The 27,452-nt window shown below is 53.7% G+C and overlaps 1 protein-coding gene across 1 annotated transcript in view; it reads right to left on the bottom strand.

Annotated features, from left to right (window-relative positions):
* Nucleotides 1–26,846, bottom strand: part of PAXIP1 (PAX interacting protein 1) — a 39,531-nt gene extending 12,685 nt beyond the window's left edge. The window contains exons 1-8 of the mRNA XM_081101882.1: nucleotides 26,738–26,846; nucleotides 23,086–23,220; nucleotides 21,097–21,140; nucleotides 19,557–19,620; nucleotides 12,372–12,485; nucleotides 9,852–10,487; nucleotides 2,425–3,112; nucleotides 1,932–2,026 (exon numbers count right to left, since the gene is read on the bottom strand). Coding sequence (XP_080958008.1) covers nucleotides 1,932–2,026; nucleotides 2,425–3,112; nucleotides 9,852–10,487; nucleotides 12,372–12,485; nucleotides 19,557–19,620; nucleotides 21,097–21,140; nucleotides 23,086–23,220; nucleotides 26,738–26,818 — 1,857 coding nt within the window. The 5' untranslated portion in view covers nucleotides 26,819–26,846. The remainder of the gene's footprint in view (nucleotides 1–1,931; nucleotides 2,027–2,424; nucleotides 3,113–9,851; nucleotides 10,488–12,371; nucleotides 12,486–19,556; nucleotides 19,621–21,096; nucleotides 21,141–23,085; nucleotides 23,221–26,737) is intronic.
* Nucleotides 26,847–27,452: the final 606 nt, after the last annotated feature.

Here is a 27,452-nt window from a genome sequence, read left to right as displayed (position 1 = left end):
CATCCCCTCCCCCCAGCCTCTGAGTCCAGAACCTGGAGTCCCTCTGTGGTGCCGCCTCCCTGCTCACCCACTTGCCTATCTTAGTTTCCTTTCATGCCCAACTCCTCAAACAAAGGTGAGGGATGGTTTTAAATGTGTCCCCACACGCTCTTTCCCACCTGGACCTGGTTCCCGCAGTCAGCGTGGAACTGACCTGTGGGACTCATGATGAAGCTAGGACACTGGGCTCCACCTGCCGCCCCAGGTGACAGCGGGAGCATCGCGGCGACCTGAGGCTGCATCATCTCCCGGCACCGTTCTCATTTGTGCTGTGTTCCTGGATCACCGTCCTGTCCCGCGTCCTTGTCCGTCTAATCTACTTGGGATCCCCTTCCCGCCCGGTCAGGCCCCATTCCCGGCTGCCCGTCTTCCCAAAACAAGCACGTGGGAGGTATGCTGCTTGACTGTGAAGTCTGAGAACACCTTATCCCACCGTTGCCTTCGACCGGCTGGCTCTGCACTGCTACGGCTGGAAATCGCCCCATCTCCTGGCAGCGCCCTCCAACTCCCCCGACTCTGTCCAAAGCGCTCTCTGCTTCTCACCTGCCAACTGCTCCACAGCATTCTCCTCCCCTTCGTCTGGACACGCTCTCCAGATGGGAGCTGTATTTTTTAACAATGCTCTTGCCCTCACTTCCTTTTCCCAAACTGCTCTTATTAAACAGTGGGCCTCTTGGACGATCTTGGAACCTTAAAACTTGTGTCATGGCACGTGGATAAGGAAGATGTGCCCTGGCCTTTGCAGCCGCCTCCCCGCTAACCCCCCACCTTTCCTCTTGGACGCCCCACCCTGAGGACTGTGCACTTTCCTATGGCCCGTCCTTCCCGCTCTGCAGCTATATGCCTGCCTGTGCTGCAGCCACCCCCCTCCCCTTCCCCACCCCATGGCTCTCCCTGCACCTCCTCGCGGTCTGTCAATGTGGCTCTCTCTCCAACCGCTTTAGTTTCCTCGGTCTGGCTGTTCATCAGTACCCCTGGGTCCTGCCACCTGTGCGGGACACTCAGGGCCTAAGCACCACCATTGCTCACGGGGAGCAAATGCAACATGTTTCTGGAGCCACTTCAACTCATCTTTCAACAAGTTTCCAGCTCAGTTCTGATCTGTGGCATTGCAAAACACAGTCACTTTCTCTCCTTCAAAGGCCACAGTGCAACACAATAGATGGGCTGCAGCCCACAGCTTAGTAAGGCACATGACAGAGAACAGTTTCCCACGCACAGCACCCACGTCACACTGACAATGACCAATGCGCTCTAACACCTGCAACACGATAAACGGGCTACAGCCCACAGCGCAGCGCTCGCCTCGTCCGGAGCCACGATTCTCTAGAGCAGTGGTTCTCAACCTTGGCTGCACATTAGAATCACCTGGGAATCTTTTTAACATCCTGATTTCTGGCCTCATCCTCCAGACATTCTGTTTCTTTGTTATGGGGTGGGGCCACAACATTAGTAACAAAGAAACAGAATTTCCGGAGGATGAGGCCCAGAAATCAGGATTTTTAAAAGATTCCCAGGTGACTCTTGATGTGCAGCCACGGTGGAGAACCACTGCTCTAGAGCCTCTGCAGATGGAAGTGGTCGAGGTAGAGAGGCTGACAGGCCCGATCCCATGTCACCACCACCTGATCCTCGTCCCACACCCCCAGTTATAGGGACAAGCCAGGCCCCTCAGGAGCCCAAAGTGGAGAGCACCCTGGAATGAGAAGCAGCAACCCCCGATAGCTAAGCCACCTGCAGCCCAGGAAAGTGACCTGCCCAGGCCGAGAATGCGAACGCCAAAGCCGAAGACACACTCGGAGCACAGCAGGAGCTCAGGGCGGCCAGAGGAAGGCCGCTGGGGAGGGAGCACCGTCCGGTGCAAAGCTCGCTTCTCCCAGGCACAGCCTCACCCTTTTCCAGGTGGCCAGCAGCTGTTTATCGGACATCTGCTCTGGGTAATCCGCAATGGCAAACACACACCCCAGCAAGAAGCCTTCTTCTGGAACTAGAATAGAATCGTACGGGAAAAACACAATTAAAGCCCATGAATAGGTGTGCACAGAAACGTAAGAAGCCCGTCTTGCTGAGTTCCACTTGAAATTATGAAGTGCGTCACGATGACCTGGACGGTTTACCCGGGCACTGAATGCTCTGAGGCAGTCCCGGTGGCAGCCTGGAGCTCTAAGGACACCAAAGTTCACGTGCGTGTCTGACGTCCCAACTACAGAGACAGTGTAGTGTGCCTGCTCCACCACCAGCTCTATCTTTTGTCAGGGCCGATGCACAGCCCTTCCGTAAGCATTGTTTTGATGTGAACCCTTACCCACCCTCAAGCACTCTCCAAGCATTTATGCAAGTGCAAGACTTTCAGGAGAAAGAAACAAACACATCGACATTACTAACTCTCCACTGCTGGGTCGTGTCCGAAGAGCGGCTGCTGAGGCTGCTGCTGAGGCAGGTGAGGCTGTTGAGGCAGGTGAGGCTGCTGGGGCAGGTGAGGCTGCTGGGGCAGGTGAGGCTGCTGAGGCAGATGAGGCTGCTGGGGCAGGTGAGGCTGCTGGGGCAGGTGTGGCTGCTGGGGCAGGTGTGGCTGCTGAGGCTGCAGGGGCGGAGCCTGGTGCTGCGAAGCCTGGTGCTGCAGCACCTGCGGCGTCTGACTCAGGTGCTGTGCTGCGTGCGTCTGCATCTGCTGCTGGTGGTGCAGGCGCTGCAGCTGCTGCTGCTGTAACTGTGCCAGCTGTTGCTGCTGCAGCTGGTGCAGCTGGTGCTGCAGGGCATGCTGTTGCTGCAGGGGCTGGAGCTGCTGCGGGCGGTGAGGCTGCGGCTGTGGGAACGGGTGCGGAGGGACTGGCTGGGGCTGCGGGAACGAGTGTGGCGGCTGCTGTGGAATCTGCGGTGGCTGCTGAAGCTGCATGATCTGCTGGGGTGGCAGGTGCAGGACAGGGTGCTGCGGCGGCTGCTGGGACAGCTGTGGTTCTGGAGGCACTTTCACTTGGCTGAAGAGCACTGCATTGGTGTTCGCGTGGCTCTGTTGGCTGTGATTCACCTGCTGCTCAATATGTTTTGTAGGTGCTGAAAGGGACTGTAAGATCTAGAAAACAAGAAAAAGGCAAAGTCACCCACTGTTCCTGAAACGTATTAATATCAACTAAGAATGACAGTGTATTTATTTACACGGCCCTTTAATATTCACCTGCCGGGAGCCGGTCCATGCTTGCTGTTTCAAGGGACCTGGCATATATGGCATACTGTTCTTAATATGTTTGCTCACCTTCTTGGCACTATGTGTTTTAACCAAGGTCTCTGAGAAAGGTTGTTTCCCCAGGTAGGGATTTTCCCCTGAAGTTAGGGAGGGAATAAAACCCCTCAACTAAGTGCCAGGCGGGTAATTAATCACTTTAACTACAAACAATCATGCTTAAGCTACATAATCTTTACTCCCTGGAATGGAGATAAGAAACGCCCTAACCTTTGGAATAGAGATTGATAGGATTGGAATCAACTGGTATAAATACAGATGTAACAAGTCAGAACTTAGGAGACAGAAAGAAGACAGAACCTACACAGAACCTAGAGACAGAAGAACTTCGCTGGAGAGAACATGGCAAAAGATCCTGGACTGAACCTGACTACAGAAATTGGCAAGAGAACCTGACAAGAACTAGGTGACTGAACCTGGCTGGAGAACCTGGACAGAACCTGGCTGGAGAACCTAGCGAGGGAACATGGCTACAGAACCTGGCTGGAGAACCTGGAGAACCTAGCAAGAGAACATGGATACAGAACCTGGCTGGAGATCCTAAGCAGAACCTCTCTGGAGATCCAGAGCAGAACCTCTCTGGAGATCCTGGCTAGGCTGCTGATCAACTGAACGCTGTCTCCATGTTATTCCTTCTTCGCCGACTCCGTCCACACCTTTGGGGACCCCTGGACCTGCTGGGGTTGGACCCCGGCATTCACCTAACTGGCAACAAGCTGCAAACCAGTGGAAGTTTCAAGAACACGGCCTTTCCCTTTGTATTTATTTAAAAAACATCACCAACGTCAATAAAGTACCGTATTTTTCCGTGTATAAGACGCACCCATGTATAGCATGCCCCCCACTTTTCCAACCCAAAATTAAGAAATCAATATTTTAAAATATATTTTATTGATTTTTTTACAGAGAGGAAGGGAGAGAGATAGAGTTAGAAACATCGATCAGCCGCCTCCTGCACTTCTCCTACTGGGGATGTGCCTGCAACCCAGGTACATGCCCTTGACGGGAATCGAGCCTGGGACCTTTCAGTCTGCAGGCCGACGCTCTATCCACTGAGCCAAACCGGTTTCGGTAAGAAATCAGTATTTTAAACATTTTGCTGGTTTCCCTCTTAAGGCCTTCTTCCTTTTTGGCATCTTAAGGGGTTGTTCTTCCTGTTTTCTCCACGGTCTGATCATACACTCATGGGAGGAGGTCCAAACTGTCTCTCTGCAGCTCTATGGCCATGCTCTTTGCACAGCTGATTACATTCAGTTTGAATTCTGCAGAGTAAGACGGTCACTTACCGGTATTTACCTTTTTATTTCTGACATCTTTATGGGCTCAGAACATTCAGGTCCCTGTTGCACTCTCCACCTCAAATTACAGCATCAGCTGACGTCAGTTAACAATAAGGCTCATGATTGGGGGAGGCCTGTTTGACAAGGTATGGGCAGCTGTGCACCCTCACGGCTCCCTCCTCAGCTGACTTCTGTGTATAAGATGCCCCTTGATTTTCAGTCTAACGATTTCAGAAAAAAAATAGCATCTTATGCACGGAAAAATACGGTATGTGAAGTCACCCAGAGCTAAAACCCAGCAGGTAAACGAATAAGCTACAGAACTGAAGCTGACAAACCTAAGCCCCACCTGGCAGATATGTTTACAGAGCCCAGCCTGAGGGCAGCAAACACAAGGCAGAGGGGAAGTGGTCTCTTCTCGGGCCGCTGGCCAGGCTGCCCCGACCTTCCCTAACTGAGCAAGGCTCAGGCACCCCAGCCAGACTCAGCCTCCCCCACACCTCCTTCCCACAGCTGCCGACAAAGGGGTCCCGTGAGAGTCGGACGTGACCACCACCTCCCCGTGAGAGCACCGGACGAGCCTCCCCAGACCGCAGCCCCCCATCAGGATGCCAGCCTCTCATCTGTGGTCACTGCTCTGAGGGACAGAGAAACACCGGCAGCTTGTTTAAATGGTCAGCCTTCCCCCAACGCCCTGGAGCTTTAGATGGCGAATGCTCCTGACCAGAGGGAACCCCGCCCCCGCCAGGCCACCTCTCAGATTCATGCTGCCTAGTACTGTGACAGCTGAGGGCTCTGGATACACTGGGACGGGGAGAGGGGGCGCGGGTAGGAGCGACCCCCAGCCAGTGGCGGGCAGGTGACTGGTGTCCTCCCAGTGCTGAACAGAACAAAAGACACACAACACGCATGGACTGTCCCAACGTGCTCAGCTTCTGTGGTCAACGGGAACCAGGAACCACAGCGCCACGAAAATGACAACTATGTTTCAGCACGTATCGCCCACTTCACGGACTCCAAACGTCAAGTTCTATAACTTGCAAGGGTGACAGCTCTGGATTTAGTGATGAAACGATTGCGTTTCAACCAGAAATAAGTCCAACTCCAGAGCTGGGGGCCTGTATTTGGAAATCACCTCACAGGTAAGACACCCCCAGAAGGAGATTCTCTTGGTGCTTCAAACACGTCCCTGCTTGCCCGGCTGGTGTGGCTCAGTGGTTGAATGTTGACCTATGAACCAGGAGGTCATGGCTCAATTCCCGGTCAGGGCACAGGCCCGGGTGGTGGGCTCTATCCCCAGTAAGGGGCATGCAGAAGGCAGCCGATCAATGACTCTCTTTCATCAATGATGTGTCTATCTCTCCATCTTCCTTTCTCTCTGAAATCAATTTTAAAATATTTTTTTAAAAAAGCCCCTGCTGAGCCCTCAACAGAAAACAGCGAAAGGATGTAGAAGCAGGACTGCCATCTTCTCCGTGCGCACAGGTGTCACCGGCACTCAGCAGGGGCAGGGCCTGACCCTGAGCTCGGCCCGCGGCCAGCACAGCAGCGCCACAGGTGTGCAGCGTGGAGGGACCCCTGCTTGTGTCTGCAGATCAGCAGGGAGCGTCCCCACCACTGGGCAGGGCAGTGGCCACATCTGGGAGTTTGTCGTTCTACAGCCTTTGGTATCTTTGAGGTGTTGTATTTGCTGCATGTATTTTCGCCCTCAGAAGTAACACCCATGTTGGGTAACTGATGGCTAACAAGGAAATAAACGCTGTCAGGCACATCGGAAAGCACTGAAACAACGGGTTGCCCCCTGCACCCCAACCCCAGACCTAAGTGGACCTTCACGAATGGAGCTTGTTAGGAGGGCCAGCTGGGATGCCCAGAGCCAGAGGCTGGTCCCCCCTCAGCTCTGACTTCCCAGAGCAGCCAGGACGGGCAGGGTTGACCCCATGAAGAGGGACACCATCTGAGGGGCCGAGGAGGCTGCGGTGAGAGCAGAGCGGGGAGGGGGCACAGAAGGCAGGGGAGCCGTGCACAGGTGGCCAGCAGTGCCGGACGCCACTGAGAACACCCTGTACCCACAGGCTCCATCCCCTACTCGGGTGGACAGGTCAGTCCCAGGAATCGAAGGAAAAAGACAGACTTTTCACTGCTTGATATCATAACCTGCCACACTGCCAACAATTTTAATAATGTCAAGAATTTTCCGGACGTAACTGCCAGTCTTTATTTAAATCACTTAATATAGAAGGCATTATGCTACATGCCACATGGCTCCTAACCATTAAAAATGTGCAATTTAAACAGGATTTTAATGGTTAGCCATGTTTCCTCAACTCCCTGATCCAATTTTATATTAAATATGTCTTGTATCTCTAACATGTCAGAAACTCATTTTCTTCACATCCAGCAGCAAAATGACCTAATATTCCTACATTGCTGAGAAACTCAGATTCTCTGCCACCGGCGTCGGTGATCAAACCTCACACAGCCTGGACGGCCTTTCTGGTGTCCCCTTAGGGAAGGCATCCAGCCAGCGAGTCGTCCCTTAACATCCTACCTGCAGAGATGTGCCCAAAGTCGTTGCTGCGTCACTTCATTAAAATGACACCACTTATCTCTACGTCCAAATATAAATGTAGGGAACGTGGGACCCACCGTAACACGTTTCTGCCCGACTTCACAGACTACTTCCCCTCCGAATCCCTGCCCTGAAGGGAGAAAGTGGCACTTCCTCAGCGCTAGGGGCACTGCAGCTCTCCGCTCCCACACCAGCCCTGGGGACACCCCTCAGGCACATCCTGCCTCTCCAGCCCAGCCCAGCCCAGCTCAGCCCAGCCCAGCTCCCAGCCTCCCCCCACATCCCTCAGGTTCACCTCGTCCCCCACCCCCAGGCTGCCTCTGGCCACCACTCTGCTCTCCCCAAGTCCCTGTGCCCAGCCCGCTCAGGGGCCTTCCCAATGCCCCAAGCCCTTCACTCCCAGCTCAGCGCCATCGGGACGGCGGGCCCTACTCCCGTCCCCTTAGCCGCTCACTCCAGTCACCCTCCAGCATCCAGGGCCCAGGCAGGTGCACACAGTGGGGTGGGATGGTGGGATGGTGGGATGGGACAGCGGGCGGGGACAGACGGAGCATGGGAACCGCAGCGCAGGAGCCCTGGGTCCGAAAGGACAGCAGCTGCTCAGCCAGGAGGATGTCAGCAGCCAGATGCGAGCGCCACGCAGCTCCATCCCACCGCTGTCCGGACAGGCCCCGAAAGCCCCTCTTCAGGGAGAAGCTCATGACTTAGGCAAATAAATAACATTTTTAAAAATTATTTGGACCAAACTAAACATGTCAGGCAGAATGTGACCTGCCAGCAAAGTCACCATACCTCCAAAATTGCTAGTGGAGAGTAGATGATAATGGAAGCAAGATTGGAGTGACTTAAAGAAGGTATGATGAGCCAGAGTACAAATGGGTTCTAGCAACTAAAAAAGGCAAGAACATTGATTCTCCCCCAAAGTTTCTAGAATAAATGCTTTCCTGAAAAAAAAAAAATAGATAAATAAATAAAACAAAATTGCTAGTGGAACATGCGAGCTCTGAACACACCTGCTCGGCCCCCTGACTGGCCCGGTTCAAGGTGGGCACCTGCTTTACTTACCCTGACACGGTCACCATGGCCACCTGCCAGCAGGGCCCTAACCAGGGCAGGAGTGCGGGCCCGGAGTCTCTAGCCACAGCTCCAGACCCGCTACCCTCCTCAAACCCCTGTGGCCCCACCTTGCCTCGCTCCCAGGAACTCCGGAGCCCGCCTCCCAGCACCCCGAGAATCACACACTATCCTTTACCCAGGGAGGGAGGGAGGGAAGGACATTTCTCACTGCATGTCTAACCAATACAGACTTCAAACGCACCACCGCTATCATGGCTGTGGCCCTGTGATTTCTAACAGGAAGTGTGTATCTGGCAGCCGAACCAAGCCCAGGCCTCCGTAGAGACAGCGCACTCCTCGCGTGGGCCACCCAGACCCACTCGCTCGCTCACGTCCCCGAGTTCCGGTTTTCCTGACTTCCTTCCCTTACAGCCAGTGAATTCATGGTCCCTCCATCCTCACAGATGTGGATCCTTGGCGGGAACACTCTCCCCGGCTTCCGGGGCTGAAGCCCTGCTTACGGCACCTCCTCCTGAGGCCCCCCGACCCCCACACTCATAGCAGCCTGGACCCCAGCGGTGAGTGTGGCCCCCTTACTGTCTCAACACCCAGACCCACCGGAAGCCCTTCTGCTCAGAGCTGTCTGCTGTCTGTCTGTCTTCACCTAAAACAAGAGCAGGGGACTTGTCTGTCTTGTTTACCATTTGTCTCGGTGCTCACAGAAAAGCAAGCAGGCCTGCTATACCTCCCAACTACCTCTGTGTTAAACTGAAAACATCTACTAAAACTCTTAAGGTCCAGTCTGTACCAACAAGCTCCAATCACAAAACTGTAAGCAGAGATGAAGGCCCTTTGAGGAGTGGAGGGGAGGATGCTGTTACTCATCCAGGTGAAGCTCATCGCGAGCAAGTGAAGGGCAGCTGGCAGAGTTCACCCCTTTTGTGGCCCAGCTAACCTCCAGCCAAACAGGAGGAGACCTTTCCTGCAGGAGAGCGGGCACCGAGCCTGGTCCTGTCGGCCGGGTGGGGCCTTCGCCTCCACGCACGCCTGACACTGAAATACATACACACACACAACAGACTCAAGTTCTCACACAAGTACATACTGCAAGTGTGCGAACTGTTCTGCAAAAGTAAAAATGATAAATGACACTGCAACAGACTGAGACCCAATTAGAAAATCCCAGATTTACATTTTTGTTTTAAAGGAGTGACTATGTAAGTCAGACAGAGAAAGACAAATACCGTATGACTTCACTTATGTGGAATCTAAAGAACAAAACAAACACGGAGGGGTCAATGCGGGGGGTGGGTGGGGCGGGGGGGGGGGACTCTGTAATACTTTCAACAATAAAGGTAAGTTTTTAAAAAGACAAAACAAATGAGAAACAAACTCACAGACACAGAGAACAGACTGAAGATTGCAGAGGGCGGGTGACGGACTGAGAAAGAGAGAATGGCGGTTGCCGGACAGTCACGGGACAGTCCCAGGGAGTGCAGTCAGCAATGTGTGATGCCTGTGGGGGGGAGGGGGCTGGGAATACAGGGGTCACTAGGTAACACACAGTCTAACCGCTGTGCTGCGCACCTGAAGCCCATACAAAATAACAGTGAGAGCAAACTAGATGAAAAAAAGCAGTGAATGGACTTGAAGAAAGACTCACGTGGGCCACGCTGGACGGCCTGCTCACCTGCTGACCGTCGGCGCTGCCAGGGATGCTTCTCAGCGTCCGCACGGCAGGGTTCCAGGCGGCCAGCATGTCTGACCTCTCAGAACTCTGGAGGTTCGGTCCCGAGGCCATCAGGCCCCCACGGCTGTCGGAAGGCAGGATGCCCCCGGGGACGGGCGGCACGTTGGCACACAGGTTGATCAGGCCGGGCTCCTTGCCCACAGGCAGCCTGCGCTTTGCCGCCACCACCTGGGGGACCTCCGCAGGGGTCCAGTTCAGGTTTCTCTCTTGCTTCTCAGGGGATGAGTCTGAGGAATCGTCAAACATCAGCTCCCCCTTAGCTTTCTCAGGGTTTGACTTGGGAGAGAACTGCTGGTCCCCTGAAGGGGACCCTTCCTGAGAACTGGCAGGGCTCGACTTGTCATCCGTACTGCCCTCGTTCGGGGAGCCGTGCTCCTCATTGTCTACCTCCTCCTCCTCTTCCTCCTCCTCCTCCTCCTCTTCATAAACGATTAGGCGGGGGTGATAAAACGCTTCATCCTTTTTGGTTTTCTCGGATATGCAATCCAGGACCCAGTCGGGGGTCACGATTTTGATACTTGCTCTCCGCAGGGCACACTCGTACTTCTCCTAGGACAGAGAGCAGCACAGACAGCGGTCACCGCAGCACAGCCCGACCCTGCATTCCCGCTCAGCACGGAGGGCCCGCACACCGAGAGCCCCCGCTCCTCTCCCGCAGGGGCTGAGCCCCAAGTGAACCCTGTCTCAGTGGTCAGGACAGTCTCATCCAGAGGCTGTGTTTAATATAAAGGATGTGTTAGATACAAGAGCAGAGCTAGGAATCCTATGGAACACTCTCTCATGAAGGAAACGAACGTCTGCCATCTAATCTAGCTTCACTGGCACAAGGCGATGGCCGTGGGGGTGTCTGCAGGACACCGGGGACCGGAGCGCTCTCCTCACTGCTCTCTAGTGCTTCCTGAGCTCACTACCTGAGACCCAGAGGAGCACATCTCTGCCTCATGAGAAGGCAACATACCCCGGTGCTGAGCGGACGGGCTGGTTTAGTCAGGGGTCTACCAGGGGAGGGCCCAGGGCGAGCCTCCTTGCAGGGCATCGGACCGCAGTCTGAGGCCAGCACCAGCTGAGGAGCCCGTGGGGGCAGGGACAGCAGAGGGCTCTCCGACTGGCCAGGGTGCGTAATGACCAGAGGACAGAGGAAGGAAGTGGACATTTAAACAAGAGTAATGTGACCAGTCTGTGAAGACGTCGGTTAACCAGCATCTCACCTGCCTGCTTCTAAAGACAAACTAGCTACTAAAGTGAAGTGATTTCATTCTAAGCCAAAAATCATAGATACAAAAAGAACCCCCCACTATTTAACCAAAGCATGCTACTTTCCTCTTAAATTTTTACACAAAATACAAGTTTTTACTTCGATTTTAAGATTCATATGTTGAATTTTCATAGAAAAAGTTTCTTCTTGGATTGTGTGGCTGGTTAAGTCACAACCAAACTCGCTGGTTCCCAGTTCCTTTTCTTGCCAGGACACTGGCAGGACCAGGAACGGCGGCTCAGTGCAGAGGTGACAGGGACCCCCTATGCCACGGGCTCTGCCGCCTCCCCCACTCCTCCTGCGGCAGGCACTCAGATGAAACACTGAGGCATACGGACTGGAGGGAGGGCTGGTATGTGACTTGTCTGCTATGAACACTGTACTTGATTCTCGGTCATACGCCGCTGTGCAGAGAGACAGGTGTGCGTTCCACAGCAAAGCAGCGCTGGGATGTCAGTGTGCCCGGCTCCCTGGGAGGGGGCTCAGCAGGTTGCAGGCAGCCTCACCAGGCTCTGAGTTAAGGGGCCAGGCCGGGCACAGTCTGCATTCCCACAAGTCCCCCGGGAGGCCACTGCTGCGGACGTCGGGTGACCTGGGGCCCAACCAGCGTTTAGGGATGAGAGCCCTGTGCTTACCAAGATAAACGTGACTTCACATCTTCCAGATTATACATGAAAAGTCACTAAATGTGTGTCTGTAATTAGGCTTGGGACAAGGCCATTTTAAAAATTGTGACAAGGACTAAAAATACAGGTGTCCCCAAAAAATGTACACACACTCTGGCTGCCAATTATAATTCCAATGGGTTAAATCTGAAAAGAAACATCAATGAGAGCTTTCAGCTGTTTTTTGGGACACCCTGTATATATTTTCACAAATGAAAATGAACTTGTTTTATTGGACTTGAAAGGAAACTCCAGAGATTCAAAACACTTTCCTATTTTCTCCATGAAATAACCCACAATTTCTTTGTATGCAGAAGACACATCTGGCTCCAAATGAAATTTATAATCACCTCACATCCTCTGTGGAATAAAGCTGGGCATAAACAACATAAACTAACCTAATCCGCATTTATGAATGGAATCTAATGATTAATGGAAAAGAAGCTCAAGACCACATGCCTCCCGGAAACGCTGAGGGGACACAGAAAAGGCACACGTACAGGAAGCGCTTACCCCCTTCGGCTCCGGCACGACCAGGTGTGTGCACCTCTTGTTAAGGCTCAGCTGGCAGGCGCCCCCGTAGAAGGTCAGCAAGGCCCACAGGGCGCTCCTGTCTTCAGGTGACACCTGGTGAATCCGAAACAGGGCTCATGTCACACATTTGGTCTTTGCGTGTCTGCTTACATGGTGACAATTAACAGTTCCGCTTTATCTACATTTCTCCATTAAGTGAAATTAACCGGAGTATTAGTGGGAAAACCAAACAAGCTTTTTGCTATTTGTTTATAGTGCTAAGAAGCTGCAGTCCTACATCACAGTTTTACAGACATCACTTTTTCTGCCTGTCACCAAATGAATAAGAAAACACTAGTCCACACTCCACCATCTAACTGAGTCACTTGCGAAGCATTTAAACAAGAGCAGCGTCAACATCACAATCAAGACGCTCCTCAGTCACAACCGGTCACAAAAGCTAATGATGAAATAGGTCAAATAAAGACACAAACACAGTGGTTTGCAAACTCGGGAAAACGTGAATTCTATTTAACACAGAAAGAGAAGCAAGACAAGCCTCAGAGACAGCGCCACACTTCTGAGGGGGAAGCAGGCTCCAGCTCGCGCTGGTGCTGTGAACAGGCCCTGGCAGACAACAGACAGCTCCCTTCCCTGCCTGCCTGCTGTGCACCAGGACCTGTGCACTGCCTCTCCCTGCCCCTCACCCTCCTGGCCAAGAGAAGCAGGTAAGGAAACAAAGTCACAAAAACTGCAGCCAATAATCGGAAAAGCTGGCTTCTGACACCCCATCTGTCTGAGCCCAGACAACATTTTCCCACTGCTCTATGGGCTTCTCTAAGGGCAGTTACTGCCAACAATAATTTCTAAAAATTAAAACTTCAGAGTCTGAAAGACAAACATTTAAGAAAAATAAAGGCGTTGGTGTTAATTCTAAAATATCATTGACCACTTCAACCTTTTCTAGACAATCCTATGTAATAAAGAGCTAATATGCAAATGGTGGTCAGGCCCTGACGGCTCAGACACTCAACACTGGGGAGAGAGGTATGGGGACCAGCCAGGCTGCAGCCCAGGAGAGTGACAAGCCGCCTGCCCCGCAGTCCTGGGCACCAGCAGCTGGGGCTGGGGCCCGGAAGAGGGACAAGCCACCTGCCCTGCGGTCCCAGGTGCCAGTAGCTGCACCTGCACCTGCAGCCCAGGAGAGGGACAAGCTGCCCGCCCTGTGGTCCTGGGAGCCAGCGTCTGTGGCTGCAGCCTGGGCGAAGGTTCCCGCCCACACTCCCCTGTGACTGCGGCCAGCCCGGGAGAAGCCAGCCCAGGTCCTGGGTGCCTACGGCTGGCCAGAGGGAGGGAAGCCCTGGTCCCGGGTGCCTGCGATCAGCCGGAGGAGGGAATCCGGGGTCCCGGGTGTGGGGTGAGGCAGAGGCAGTTAGGGGTGATCAGGCCAGCAGGGGAGCAGTTAGGGGCGATCACGCCGGTAGAGGAGCAGTTAGTGGAAATCAGGCAGGCAGGCAGAGAGGTTAGGGACAATCAGGCAGGCAGGCGAGTGGTTAGGAGCAAGCAGTCCCAGATTGCGAGAGGCAGTCGGACATCCCCCAAGAGGTCCTGGATTGGAGAGGGTGCAGGCTGGGCTGAGGGACCCTTTGCACCTGTGCACGAATATCATGCACTGGGCCTCTAGTTTATTATAAACTGAGGATTATGATTAAGAATTCTGAACTGTCTCATGTTAATTTTTAAAAAGTATTGGTAAACTGCATTTTTTCCTTTTAATTGCTATTATTCAGCTTGCCAAAAATCTAATATTCTACATCTACTCTATCCATTTTACAAATAAGTCTAGAAATTATTTTACATTCCACACTGCTCTGTGAATACTAACAAGAACACATCAATTTTATAGAACCATTATTTTGCATCTGTTCAATTTTGTAAGCCAATGTGACATTTCAGAAAATTGGATCAAAAGATTATTTTCATTAGAGGTTTTCACAAAAACATTTGTATCCTGCAGCGTCTTGGAGGGTAAGATTTAATTATATGACAATAGAGGTTACTCTGATGAATCATTACATAATCTTTATTAAAGTGAAATTAAAAACATAACGTAGATGTGCCTTTACTACAAAGACTTGGCCACATGTGGCCTTGGTGAGGTATTACTTGTTTTACTGAATGCAGTAATTCTAACCCCAGCCCTGCTTGGCCCGAGTCCTGCGCCTGGCCTCACGTGGCCTCGCGGGATGTGGTGGCATGCTGGGGAAAGAGCCCGGGAGGAGGGAGACCTGGTCAGACACGGGGCCTCAGAAACCACCCTGTCAAGTGGGACAGCCGCCATGAGCAACACTCGCCAGCCCGAGTCAGAGTGCAAGGACCTAACCCCACAGCGCATCCACTGCAGCTGTGCCCGCACACTATTAACGACGAAGGCTCTTTCTTTCCCCACCAAAATGTTCACACTAGCGGGAACAGGATTATGGGGACATTTTTATTCTCATTTTTTATACTTTTCTGAATTTTCCAAATTTTATAACTGGGGAAAAGTACTTTTTTTTTAAAGCAACTTTCTAAACTCAAATCTACTATCTCCATAATGAAGCCGAATGTCTGCTCAGTGCCTTCAGGCTAAACTTCAAAGAAAGTGAACATGTGTCTCCAGCCCTTCCTGACCTGTCTGGCTGCCAGGGCCTCTTCCTCTTGTTAGGATGCCCACACGTGTGCCCACCCTGCCTACGGAACTAAGCAACACTCTTTGCCACACCTGCTGTCCCCATGCCTCACACACACACCCCTCGCTGCTACCCCTCAAGGAGGTGCTCGGCTGCCGCTGCCCTGGCCCCACAGCAAGCTGCTCACAGGTACCCACCTGCTTGTCCTCCCCCCTCCGCCCCCGCCTCGTCCCCTCAGCTTGAAGCAGAGAGGATGCTGACTCACCTGCAAGCCCTAAGTGAGTGCTGCCCTTCCCAGCTTCTCCCTGAGCTCACACCTCAAATGCTCCCTGGCTCTAGCCCACATGAAAGCTCCTTGCCCAGCCTTGATTACAAACTAGAATCCCATTCATTAGAGGCCCGAGTCTTACATGTCCTTGATATCTTTCACAGGACTGAGTACAGGGAGGCACACGGGTAGGCAGTCTGACATACAGAATGAAAAGGGCTTTTATTTTCTGTCCTCCAGATTTAAACCGTGTCCCCACCTGTCTCGGCCTCTTCCCTGAAACCTACCCAGCACCCAACAGCAGGCCTTGGCCTGCACCAGCGTGGGGTCAGAGGCAGGGTGCCTGCTCCCCAACTTCCACTGCTTAGTACCCTTCCCTGTCCCTGGGGAGCACGGGAGGACTCCAACAGAGCTCAGCTGTACAAGCCCGATGGGAAGACAGGTCTCTCCGAAGCACGGTCCCCTCGTGGAGGTGGAGTCCCCCTGGGTCCCAAGAGGGGCAGACACCAGGGTCTCTCCTCATGCAGACCAAGCATGGCAGTGGCTCCCCCCCACCCCCACCCCCCGGTAAACCATTCCACACCTGACATTTGCACACGTTACACGTGGTGCGAGTTCACAGGTCTGCATCCTCAGACTCATTGAGCGACAGTCTCTCATTTGCGTGGCTCCTGGGCCCTACTCCTGTCACAAAGGAAGTGGTCAGCCAGCTGCATGAGCTTGTTAATGCAGCTCAAAACTGGATTTCCCGCCACCTCGGACACCAGTGCCCAGCATGCTTTTCATCAGGACTTCTTCACGCCAACGACTAGCAGGCAAGCCTCTGCCCCTCCCCTCGTGTGCGCCATCTCCCTGCACTTGGGCGCAGGTCTCTTATCATTGGCCCGGTGCACACTGGGAATTTAGAGTCACTCACCGTAAGTGACAAACTGAGAACACAGTAAGTAACCCACAGAGGTCATAACACTGAGCCTGGACTCCGATTGCTATTAGTCCGACTGCATTTGCTCGAAGGACTTAAAATCCTGTCCAAGGGCTTGCTAAATTCACCTTGTCCACCACAGACCCAGCCACGCCCCAGAATGCACCTCGGACCTCGATACTCCCACCAGCTGGGCCACTTCCCAGACCACCCAGGACCCGTGACCGCGTGTACCTAGGAGACTGAGGGCAGCTTCCCATACCACCCCCCGAACCCCACCCATTACCACACCTATGTCTTCTCAGCCCAGAACAGAGATCTACTTAGACCCCAGCCTGCACTATGGCCCCGAGCCCATCAGCGGCCCTGTGTCACTGTCCAGGGCCACAGAACAACGTCTGCTACCAATGAATGCTCCTCACCTTTACCTGGGCACTGCTGTTTCCCAGAAATAAAAAAAATAAAATAAAAAAAAAAGCGACACGGGTAAGTCTGACTCACTTTGGCTCCCAAAATCCTATGATCCTCCTCCGGTATCCTCTGTGCTAGCCCAGCTCCACTGCCGTCATCTGCCCTCTAGTCCCCTTCCTCCAGGTAGACAGCTGATCACCCCAAACGCCACGCTTTCACACCGCTTCCCCACCTGCCCTCAGAAACCAGCTCGTTTCACACCCTGCAACGATGCGACCACCAACCAGAGCACTGGAATGGGGGCCTCTGACCCTGGCTTCGGGAGGAAGCACCTCCCACGCGGTGAGCGCAGCTTCTCCCCGTACCCGAGGCCCCACCTGGCTCCAGTCAGTGGCCTCAGCGCGGTATCTCCACCCCGCAGGGCTGACCCAAATCCAAACCTCTGTCTGGTCTAAGACTGGACCGGTCCCTCCCATAAACTCCCATCCTTCCCCTGCCCTCAGTCAGCTAACAGCTCCCAGACTAGTGTCACCTACAAGATTTCAGGGGTTTAATTTTGTTTGCTTGTCCTGTGTTTGCCAAATGTTCTAGGAAACATTTATAATCCAAAATGAAACATAAAGCAGCCCTCCTCCGCTGGCTCCTTCATCAGGTTCACACTCAGATCCCTGTCTCAGTCCGCTGTCTGCCACCCCACCCCTCCTCCACACCGGGCACAGGCTGCCCCTCCCACCTGCTCTATTTGGAAAGCCCTCTCCCTGCCCCATTTTCACTCCAATTCTGCCCATTCTTTCAGGCCCACTCTATCTGACATCCTCCACCAAGGGTCCTAACCTGGAGTCCACACTGCTGCCTCCTTCTGAGCTCAGAGGTCAGCACCTGTGCCACCTGACCCGGGACTCACGCGCAGATGTCACACACACAGTCACCCTCCATGTCACGTGTATCTATATATATAAAACCCTAAGCAAGCGTTCAACCATTTGACTGTTTGACCGGTGGCTATGACGCGCACTGATCACCAGGGGGCAGATGCTCAACAGAGGAGCTGCCCCCTGGTGGTCAGTGTGCTCCTGTGGGAGCGCCACTCAGCTGACCGATGGTGAGCGCAGCTGCAGCAGAGCAAGCCTCTCCTGCCTCGGTGGCAGCAGGCTCAGCGGGGCTGGGATGAGGGGGAGCAGTGTGGCGCCCCACCCAGGCTTGGGCTCAGGCTCCTCCCCAGCCACCTGTCGCTTCACACACTACTACATCCCTCGGGGGATGTCAGACTGCCAGCTTTGGGCCTGGCCTTCGGGCCTGAACTGGCAGTCCTACATCCCCCGAGGGGTCCTGGACTGCGAGAGGGTGCAGACCAGGCTGAGGAACCCCACTGTACACAAATCCGTGCACCAAGCCTCTAGTTATGTAATAATCCACTACATACATGACCTTTGTTTTTTTTTGTTTTTTTTAATATTTTTATTGATTTTTTACAGAGAGGAAAGGAGAGAGATAGAGAGTTAGAAACATCGATGGGAGAGAAACATCGATCAGCTGCCTCCTGCACACTCCCCACTGGGGATGTGCCCGCAACCCAGGTACATGCCCTTGACCGGAATCGAACCCGGGACCCCTCAGTCCGCAGGCCGACGCTCTATCCACTGAGCCAAACCGGTTTTGGCCATACATGACCTTTGTTAAATGCAGCTGTTAGTTTTTCCTCTCAAGACTGAAAGTGTTCTCTAGCGCTCAACTAATAATGACTATGTAATAATTGTATAATTCTAATGACCTGTGCTTCTTTATTTCCCCAAGTCAGCCCTGGTAAGCCCCACATCACTGCAGCCCTGGCCCCTGACATCCCAGTCTCTCTGACCAGCCTCTTCCTCCCACTCTCTCATTCAATTCGAGCCTCGGGACTGGGCTTTGAAGCTCTAAACCCAGAAATTCAGGCAAGACAAATACAACTACATGTAAAATGCACATTTTAGCCAGAGAACACTGTTTATGCATGATAAGTGATAGTAAAAATTATTTTCACTTTAAAAGCTTTATGATGTTTATTCTAAATTTGGAACATACAGAGAAGTATAAGGAAAACAATAAAAAGTAATATGTGACCACAGTAACCATCATTAAAGGGCTTTCATTTTAGCCAACTTTAAAGATCACCATGTAAATATGCATTTATGGCACCAACGTGAGAAACACTAAGACGCAAATACCGACAAAACTCCTATTCTTGAGGAAAAAAGCCCAATTTTCAAGGATGTGTATTGAGTGGATGTAACAAAAACAAAACGGAGGGATTTTATAATCTGCCAGCGCTTCCAGAATTTACAAGAGACGCAAACAAACACAGTAACCATAAGTAAGCTTACTTACTGCTTAGATGGCTGATACCATTGATATGAAGAACTGAGTCTGGCCAATAACCTCACAATTTCCAACTAAATATTACTGGTTCCATAATCCTCTATTAAAAAGGCATGTTTAAAAAAGCAAGACTACAATCTAAATTCCTTTCCATCTCACTAACATCCTTGGCGTGCCCTTTCCCAAAGGCTTGCTCTAAGATGGGCGAAACACTTTCCCGAAACCACTAAGGCCCGATCACGGAGGTGACCAGAGCACACAGAACAGCAGCGTCCGAGGCGCTGTCCACTGACCAGTGATTCTAGATACATTTCTCTATGTAGTTTTAAAATAAGTTCAAGTAATAGCAACTTGGGTTTTTTTATAGCTAGAGGGTGTTTTCAGCTGGGGGTTGAGAGGACAGATTACAATAAAAAACATTAACTATTCCCTTTTCTCATCACCCACATCTGGAAATAAAGCATGAGTGTTACACAACTGTGTCCCATGGAGCACGCAGCTCAGCAATGCTTGTGCACAAACATGGATAACACGAGAGTGACCGCGGGCATGCTCACCTGAGACAGGCAGGCTATGACTCCAAAAAAGGTCTGGCAGGACTCTGGAGAAAATCCATTGACTCTGATGGACGGTTATTAAGATTCCAATGCAATGAGATCAGTGTCACCTGCAGTTCACGCACACTCACTCACACTCACACTCACACTCATCCACTACAGGAAGACACAGACCAAGGTGGCCCGAGCACAGGGGACTGGGAGACGGTGACAGCATACAGGAGAGGTTTCCATGGGAGTGCTCCCAAAGCCAGTGAGCGTGGCACTCACCAAGCACCTGGCCCGAGAGCCAGCACAGGCGCGCACATGTCCAGATACACAGGGCAGAGTGGGCATCTCAGAGCAAGTCCACAGTCTCGAGTGCATCCCTTTCGCTGTGCGGCAAGGAATCCCTCGTAAAAGGGCCTGAGCTCTGGTGCTAATGCCTCCACTAACTGTGAGAACAAGCCAGTCTCCCTGAGCGTCAACTCCCCCTTGCTAACACTAGAGCCAGCAACGCTCTTCCTAAAGCTCTGACTTTAAAATTCATTCAGAATCCCGCCTGAAGAGCGTCTGTGAGCCAACCGGGCACGGCCGTCCCTGCGCAGGCTCTGGGCTCAGGTGCTCACAGGCCAGCCTGGCCTGAGCTCACACGGCCTCTTCTGAAGACTGTGGAGTAGTTGCAATCCTGTCCCTATAGGAGAAAGTCCACCTACCGAGATGGGCGAACAAAGAGAATCACCAGACTGGAAACGCTACTGCACTTTGAGGTCTCCTACCCAGGCAGACTGAGACCCGCTAAACCCGAGCCTGCAGCGTGCAGGGCCCTGCACACCCCAACCTCATGCCACCAGCCCTACTGCCATGCTCCTGCCTTCACTTGGGCCCTCGGCTGGCAAACACTCAGCAAAGCAGGAACAAGGGAAAGCTGGAGGGTGTGGTCCTGGAGACCCGAGTACCCACTCTGACCCTGGAGCTTCTCCGGGATGGCAAGTGGTGGCTGGATGATGGCCTTCTGAGGGCGCCTGTGAGGAGGGCGCCCGACCCACACAGGACTAACCTCTCATCTGCAGAAGTACCCCCCACTCCCAGTCTGCTTTCTCCATGTTCATGAAGAAAACACGCCCCCTCCATCCCCAATAAAATCAAAACCCATTTCCTTTAACTCTTTACAATGGATGAGAAATCGGATTTCTGGGCCAGACTTGCTCAAGTTCTGCATATCATCCAAGAACTGAGCATAAAGGGATACTTCCTGTGTATCTGAGGTCCCTATAAATACTTAATGCAATAAGATGCCCGCTGTCGGCATTGATGCAGTAAGGAATAAAGGCGTCCGCAGGAACAGCCTAGCCCCGAGCAGAACGGAGGGGGCTGCATGACAACATCTACTTGCCGGCCCTAAAGTGTTAACAGCACAACCGGAGCCTGCAGCTGTGTCCACTCGGCCAGGACACAAGGTGGACACAACACAATTCACCATGGAACCCACATCTCACCCAGCAATTCCCACATCAGGCATCAATGCTCTCTCCTCCCTCCTTTCCCCCAAAAAGGATACGGCAGGAGCGCTCCACACTGCACAGACAGAACCACCCAGGACGGCTGCAAAAGAAAACAGGACTCAATCAAAGGCTGTTTCCAACTTACAAAGTGACACACTCTACCAGTGTTGCTCAGACACTAACGCAGTGGTTCTCAACCTTCTGGCCCTTTAAATACAGTTCCTCATGTTGTGACCCAACCATAAAATTATTTTCGTTGCTAGTTCATAACTGTAATGTTGCTACTGTTATGAATCATCATGTAAATATCTAATATGCAGGATGGTCTTAGGCGACCCCTGTGAAAGGGTCGTGTGAAAGGGGTCGCGACCCACAGGTTGAGAACCGCTGCACTAAAGGCTCGGTTATAACTGACCACGAAGCACCCAGACTGCAGCGATGGTATTCAAATAGCAGGCACACCAGGGCCAAAGGCTCGCTGTGAATGCCCGAGGAGAAAGCCTAAAGTTATGTATAAAAGTTTAATTCCACGCGTTACTTCCTAAGCCTCGAGGCCAGCTGGAAGCGGTCCTGCCAACTGAGGCCCTGCCCGCCCCAAGCAGCCTGCACCGGCCCCTCCTGAGTCCTTCCCGATCCCGAATCAAATGAGGTCTGAACGAGTGCGTTTTCCCAATGAAGCCGAATAGGCACCATGTCAGTACACCAGACAAGGTAACTTTTTATGAATTCTAAAACTCAAATTATAAAACCGTAAGTTCATCACTACCTTTGGGGGTACTTTACATATTTTTAAATTATCTTACCTTACATTTTTTATATTTAATTTTAAGAAGTACATAAATCACTATACTGATAGCTCTGCTTCACGAAATCACTATGTAAACATCTAGTGATGCCCGGTTTAGCCAGCCGACGACTGGAGGACTTCACCAGCTGAAACACACACTCCTGCGTTAGCTCACACGCCAGCTATTTACTGAGATTCTACTAGGTGCACCAGCCAGGGCACGAACACAGAAGTGCAGTCTCTCATGCAGCAGCACCTCGCTACTGCTCTGCACTGTTCCTGTCACTCCCTTAAAAGCACTTCGGAGCCCAGCTGGCCTGGCTCAGTGGGTGAGTGTCAACCTGTGAACCAGGAGGTCAGTTTGGTTCCTGGTCAGGGCACACGTCCAGGTTGTGGGCTCGATTCCCAGTAGGGGGCGTGTAGCAGGCAGCCGATCAATGATTCTCTCATCATTGATGTTTCTATCTCTCTCTCCCTCTCCCTTACTCTCTGAAATCAATAAAAAATACATATTTAAAAAAAAAAAAGGACTTTGGAAAGCGAAGTACCCTTCATCCTTTTTTTAGGTGACGCCAACAACTTAGCATAAGTTTATCTTCTGCAGACAGAGTGCAGGAATATCAAACGTTTTATGAAATGGAGACTGGCTCTACTTGGGATAATTATTGCATGAAGATCTGATCACTTTACCGAATGCTGAGCTAACTCACTGGGTAAGTGCACCTCGCCGAAAGAAAGCACCTTGCCAGCGAATCTTCCCACGGTCTGACTCTAGTCAAACTCCCGGGAATTCAGTTAAGCTGGATCAGGAACCTACATCGGTGACCCTGCTTTGACCCTCCTGCATTCAGAACGCCTTCACATGAGCCGGGCCATTCTCAGCAGCAGCACCCAGAGCCCCTCAGGTCTGCTCAGACGCCCAGTTGCTAGGTCTTCCTTTGACGTGTCCTAAGGATGCTCAAAGCCGGGGGGCAATGCAGGGTACCAGGACTCGGTGGGCGACGGTGGACAGGGGAGGGGGACAACTGTGAAGGGGTATCCTCAGGCTGCAGGAAGGCCCCGGAAGGAAGCCGACTCTCTGGAAAGGACCCCTGACGACAGTCTGTGGTCACAGTCACAGGGATCTACAGGTGGCGATCTGACTGCTTCCTCCAGCATGGGTGTCGCTGGGCCCAATGTACACATACACTACAAATCATGGGGTGTTAGCTACATACAATTTCATTCCAGAGGGTAGTACAAAACATTTGCCACCGACCTTCACAACAGGTAAATCAAAGACTTCCCGGGCCTCCCCGACCTCCGGGTTGTCCCCGTCCTCTGAGATGATGTGCGAGGCCAGTGCGTTGTAGGACACTTCCTTAGCCTTCCCAGCCTTTAGAAGCTGAATAACCTTTAAAAAAAACCACACACATTAAAATTCTGCATTTCATTCTCGGTTTGTACAAATTAGTGTGAACATGAACATTCTAATTAAAAACACACCTTGTTCTCCACACACACCTTTTACTCTGTTAGTCAATGAAACATTAGGGGACAATGAAAGCAGCAACTCTTGGTTCACTGACAAGTGAGCAGGTGCCACAGGGTATCAGCGCTGAAGAGAGAGGACTGACAGACACTTAGAGCACAGCCCGTGCACTGGAGATCTGGTCTGGCTTGGCGACGGGTGGCCACCGCCAATGGGAAAGGCCCGGGAAGGGACACAGCAGGTCCCTGACTGGACGTCACAGGAACCGAACTCCGGTTTCTGTCAATGGGCCCATGGTAAACCTGATTTTGTGACATGTCCTTTTGCTGCAGCTCTAAGAACCTATTGACGAAGGTGAGGACTCACTGGACATGAGCGGAATCCTTGTGAATTTAAAGCAATTAACCCCTTGAGTGCTGGGGAGTACGATCGCACTCCTGTCTTCCGCCAAAAGTGCCGGGAGCGCTATCAAAGCTTCGAAATGGCGTCCAGTTCTAAGTCTGCTTTTATTAGTGATGATGATATTGCTAAATATGTCAATGTAATAAAGGTTTCCTTAAGTTTTTGAATATGTAACTTCATTTACTTGCGATTCATAATTTTTTTCCTAAACTGCTGTAAAATCAGCAAAAATGCCTTGGCAATTTTAGCATAGTTCCTAGGATACTGGTTGGCACTCAAAGGGTTAAGGAGGCAAAGCCAATGCTGCGCTGTGGGGAGAGCCGTGTTCCCACGGGCTGGGTGAGCACAAACGCACTGCGCACACGTTCTTGTGTGCTACGCAGTTTTATTCTCAGGGAAGGCAGGAGGGCTGGGAGCAGGTAAGGCATGATCAGGTTTTCTAGAAAGACTGACTGTCAGTGTCAAAGAATGGACTGGGTCGGCCCCATGATGAGCCAGGTGACCTGGGAGGAGTGGCTGCAATAACCAGGTGATGAGGCAGGCACGTGACCTAAAGGAACGTCGCCAGGGGAGGAAGAAGACACCTGTGAGAGGCCTCCCAGGACACAGTGACTGCAAGGGGTGCAGGCCCAGGAGGAGGGAATGAAGTGCTGGGAGCCACAGGACCAGCAGAGGGCGGAGCACAGGCGGGGTGGGGACCGGAAAAGAAGGAAGTTTAGATCAGTGAGGCGACAGCCAGAGCTGGGGGGGTGGGGGGGGGACACACGACACACAACACCTGCAGCAGAGACCTCAGGACCCAGGGGAGGCAGGTGCAGCTCCAAGCGTGCCCCACCACCAGGGATATGGAGCCCACACAGCTGAGTTTACCCACAACAGGGACAACCTCTTTAGGATACGTTACCATCAATAGGACTGAACAGATGCCAGTACTTGTTTCATGAATGAAAGCACCAGTCATCAGCCACAAACCAGCTCACCTTTCTCCCTCCCCTGGACCTCCAAGCATCTTTAGCTTCACTTGCGCTCAACCCGTCTCACAGAAAATGCCTCCACTCTGCTCCGGATCCTACTGCCTTTTCCAAGCGTCTGGAAACATCACCCTCTGCCTCCTGCCTACAAAGTACCGAGTGGCCACGTCCTGCATACATGCACATGTGCAAACGCAGACCCGTGCCCTGGCCCTTCTCTGCTTCCTTTTGATGCCTGATTTCTTGAAACAATAGGCAGCCTTTTGGGTTTCACACCCTCACTGCTGCCCAGCGTCTGCCAACAGCTTCACTGCCGACGCCTGCAGGCTCACGTGGACTCTGAGGATGCCCAAGGCGCCAGCCTGTCCAGTCTCCACAATGCCCACCGTGGCCTGACAGGCACCTCTGCTCCTTCTGCTCCGGGTCCGCCAATCGTCTGGCGTCTCCCAAACACACGGATGGCTCCTCTCCTCAGCACAGGTCCCCCCGAAGGGCATGATCTTTCACCCGGAGTGAAGAACCCCTGGGAAAGGACGCCACTCGGAAACCTTTCAGTGGTCCTTCCCCTGGGCACCCCAGCACCCAGCACCCTACGATAACACCCTCAGGTGTGCCACCCGCCCACCGCATCTGTTACACCCGGACCCAGCCATGCCTGGCGTGCACTGGATGTTCAACGTGTCAACTCTCTGAGTCCGGATTTATGGGACCCAGACAATCGGAGGCTCTGGCTCTATACTTCTTAGGAAGTAAACTGTTGCAGATCCAAGTGGTTTGTGAACATTTTTAAGCACTTAGATCTGACTTACACCGTTGAGCAAATATGGTTCAACATAAGTTGCTCTAGGGTTTAAGAAGCATGGGGTTCAAGTCCTAAATGAGATGGGGTGAGAAGCAGAAGGTGAAGAACAGTGAAAGAGAGGCGAGCTATCAGCACTGGAAAATGCTAACGTCACAGGCTCCCATCATCACGCTGGGTTCAGAGCCTGCTTATGTTTACATTCAAAGCTAAAGTCTCTTCACCCTAAAGGTGTAGGGAAGTACCACCTGGGGGTCAGCCTGGTTAGTAAGACACCAAGCACAGGCCTCTGGAACGCCAAGACCCCGGTGCCTTCTACACCAACTCTCCTTCTGCGCCCACCATGTCTGTGCCTTTGCTAAGCTCAGCCCGCACCTTCCCCGGCTCCCCCGCCCTCGCTCCAGGCGTAGCCCTCACTGGGGAGGAGACCCCGGGCCACACAACTGCATAGATAAAGAAGAGAGAATCAGATTAACCCGAAGAGGGTACTCAACTAAGACTGATTCCCCCGCAGGGTCAGGCTGGCCTTCAAACAGATGCCTCACTGAGAAAAAGCTTAGGAAAAGCCACAGAGCCTTTCGCACGAGCCCACACTAGAAAGTTTTAAAGGGCGGGTGTGGATGGTGCCGAGCGGGTATTTCCTACACTTACGGTACAGTCCACCCAGTTAGGAAAACGCAGGAATTCGCCTTCGCTGGTGAGCGGAGCGCTCCGCGGGTGCGCAGATGACAGCTGGGTGGCTGCCACCGGGCCGGCGAGCAGACACCTCGCGCGGGAGCCCGGACACCGGAGCGGGCCGGCAGCACAGAGACGGGCACCTGTCCCGATCCTGCCGGGAAAGGGGGGCCGTGCGCTCCCAGGGGCGGCCGCGGGGGTCGGGGGCCGATGGCCACGGGACGGGACGCCTGGCAACGCCAGGCGGAGGGCAGCTGGCAATCTGCGCCAGGCCGAGCTAGGGCTCGGGGGACACGGAGCAAAGGAACTCGGGAGCTGACCCACCCACGTGCTCTGCCCTCCTCCTGGGTCTGGGCATGCCCAGGGTCCCGCAGACGCCCCCCGGTCCCCTCCGGGGTCCCGCAGACGACCCCCGGCCCCCGCCCGCCCCCCGGGCGCCGGCCCCAGGCCTGCTCGGCGCCAGGCGGTGCAGCCTCCGCGCGGCCAGGCCAGCGGGGACCGGGCGGTGGGGCCCCGACTTTCTACGTCCGAGCGCGCGCCCGCGGCGGGCACGGGGCGGGCCGGGGACGCGGCGGCGGGGGCGGCGCGGTACCTGCGGGTCGATGTCGCCCACCGCGTAGTACTTGACCTCCCTGAACAAGTCCTCGGGAACTTGCGGCTCCAGATCCGCCATGGTCGCGGCGGCTCCCGCCCGGGGCCCGCGGGGCGAAGTGCCCTACGGGTCGGCCCGGCCCGGTGCTGCAAGTCCGCCCGTTCCCCCGCCCTCCGCGCCCCGCCCGCGCCGAACGACCCAAGCGCGGGAGCCGCGCTCGCACTGCGGGACGCACCATCCGCGGGACGCCGGGGGGAGCGCCGAGGGCGGGCAGTCAGCCGGCAACGCCCGGCGCCTCCGCTGCGGCCGGCGGGCCCCGGGATATGGCTGGCGCGCAGCCCGCTCCAGGAACCAGGGCTCCTGTGGCGGCCGCTCCCTCACGAGAGGGCCCAAGAGGGCGAGGGGAAACGAGCGCCCCCCACGCGCGGCCGGAGTGGGCCGGTCCTGGGAGAGAGGGAACGCGAGCCCCTCCCGGCAGCACGCGCGGCCCCTGGGCGGAGCGTGCGCGCGGCGACGGGGGCGGGGCGAGGGGCGGTGCCCGCGACGGGGGCGGGGCGAGGGCCGGCGGCCGCGGATCTCGGAGCCCCCGCGTCAAGGCACCGAAGAGCTGAGCGTCGTCGGTGGCCGCACGGCCGGACCCCAGGTGACGCCTCACACCTGCGGCCTAGGAGGGCCGGTCCCGGCTGAGAGCGGGGACAAGTCGCGGTCCGAGCGC

The sequence above is a fragment of the Myotis nattereri genome (assembly GCF_964212035.1).
Source record: "Myotis nattereri genome assembly, chromosome: 11".
In the NCBI taxonomy this organism is placed as follows: domain Eukaryota; kingdom Metazoa; phylum Chordata; class Mammalia; order Chiroptera; family Vespertilionidae; genus Myotis; species Myotis nattereri.
This window is presented reverse-complemented; position numbering and strand designations above follow the sequence as displayed.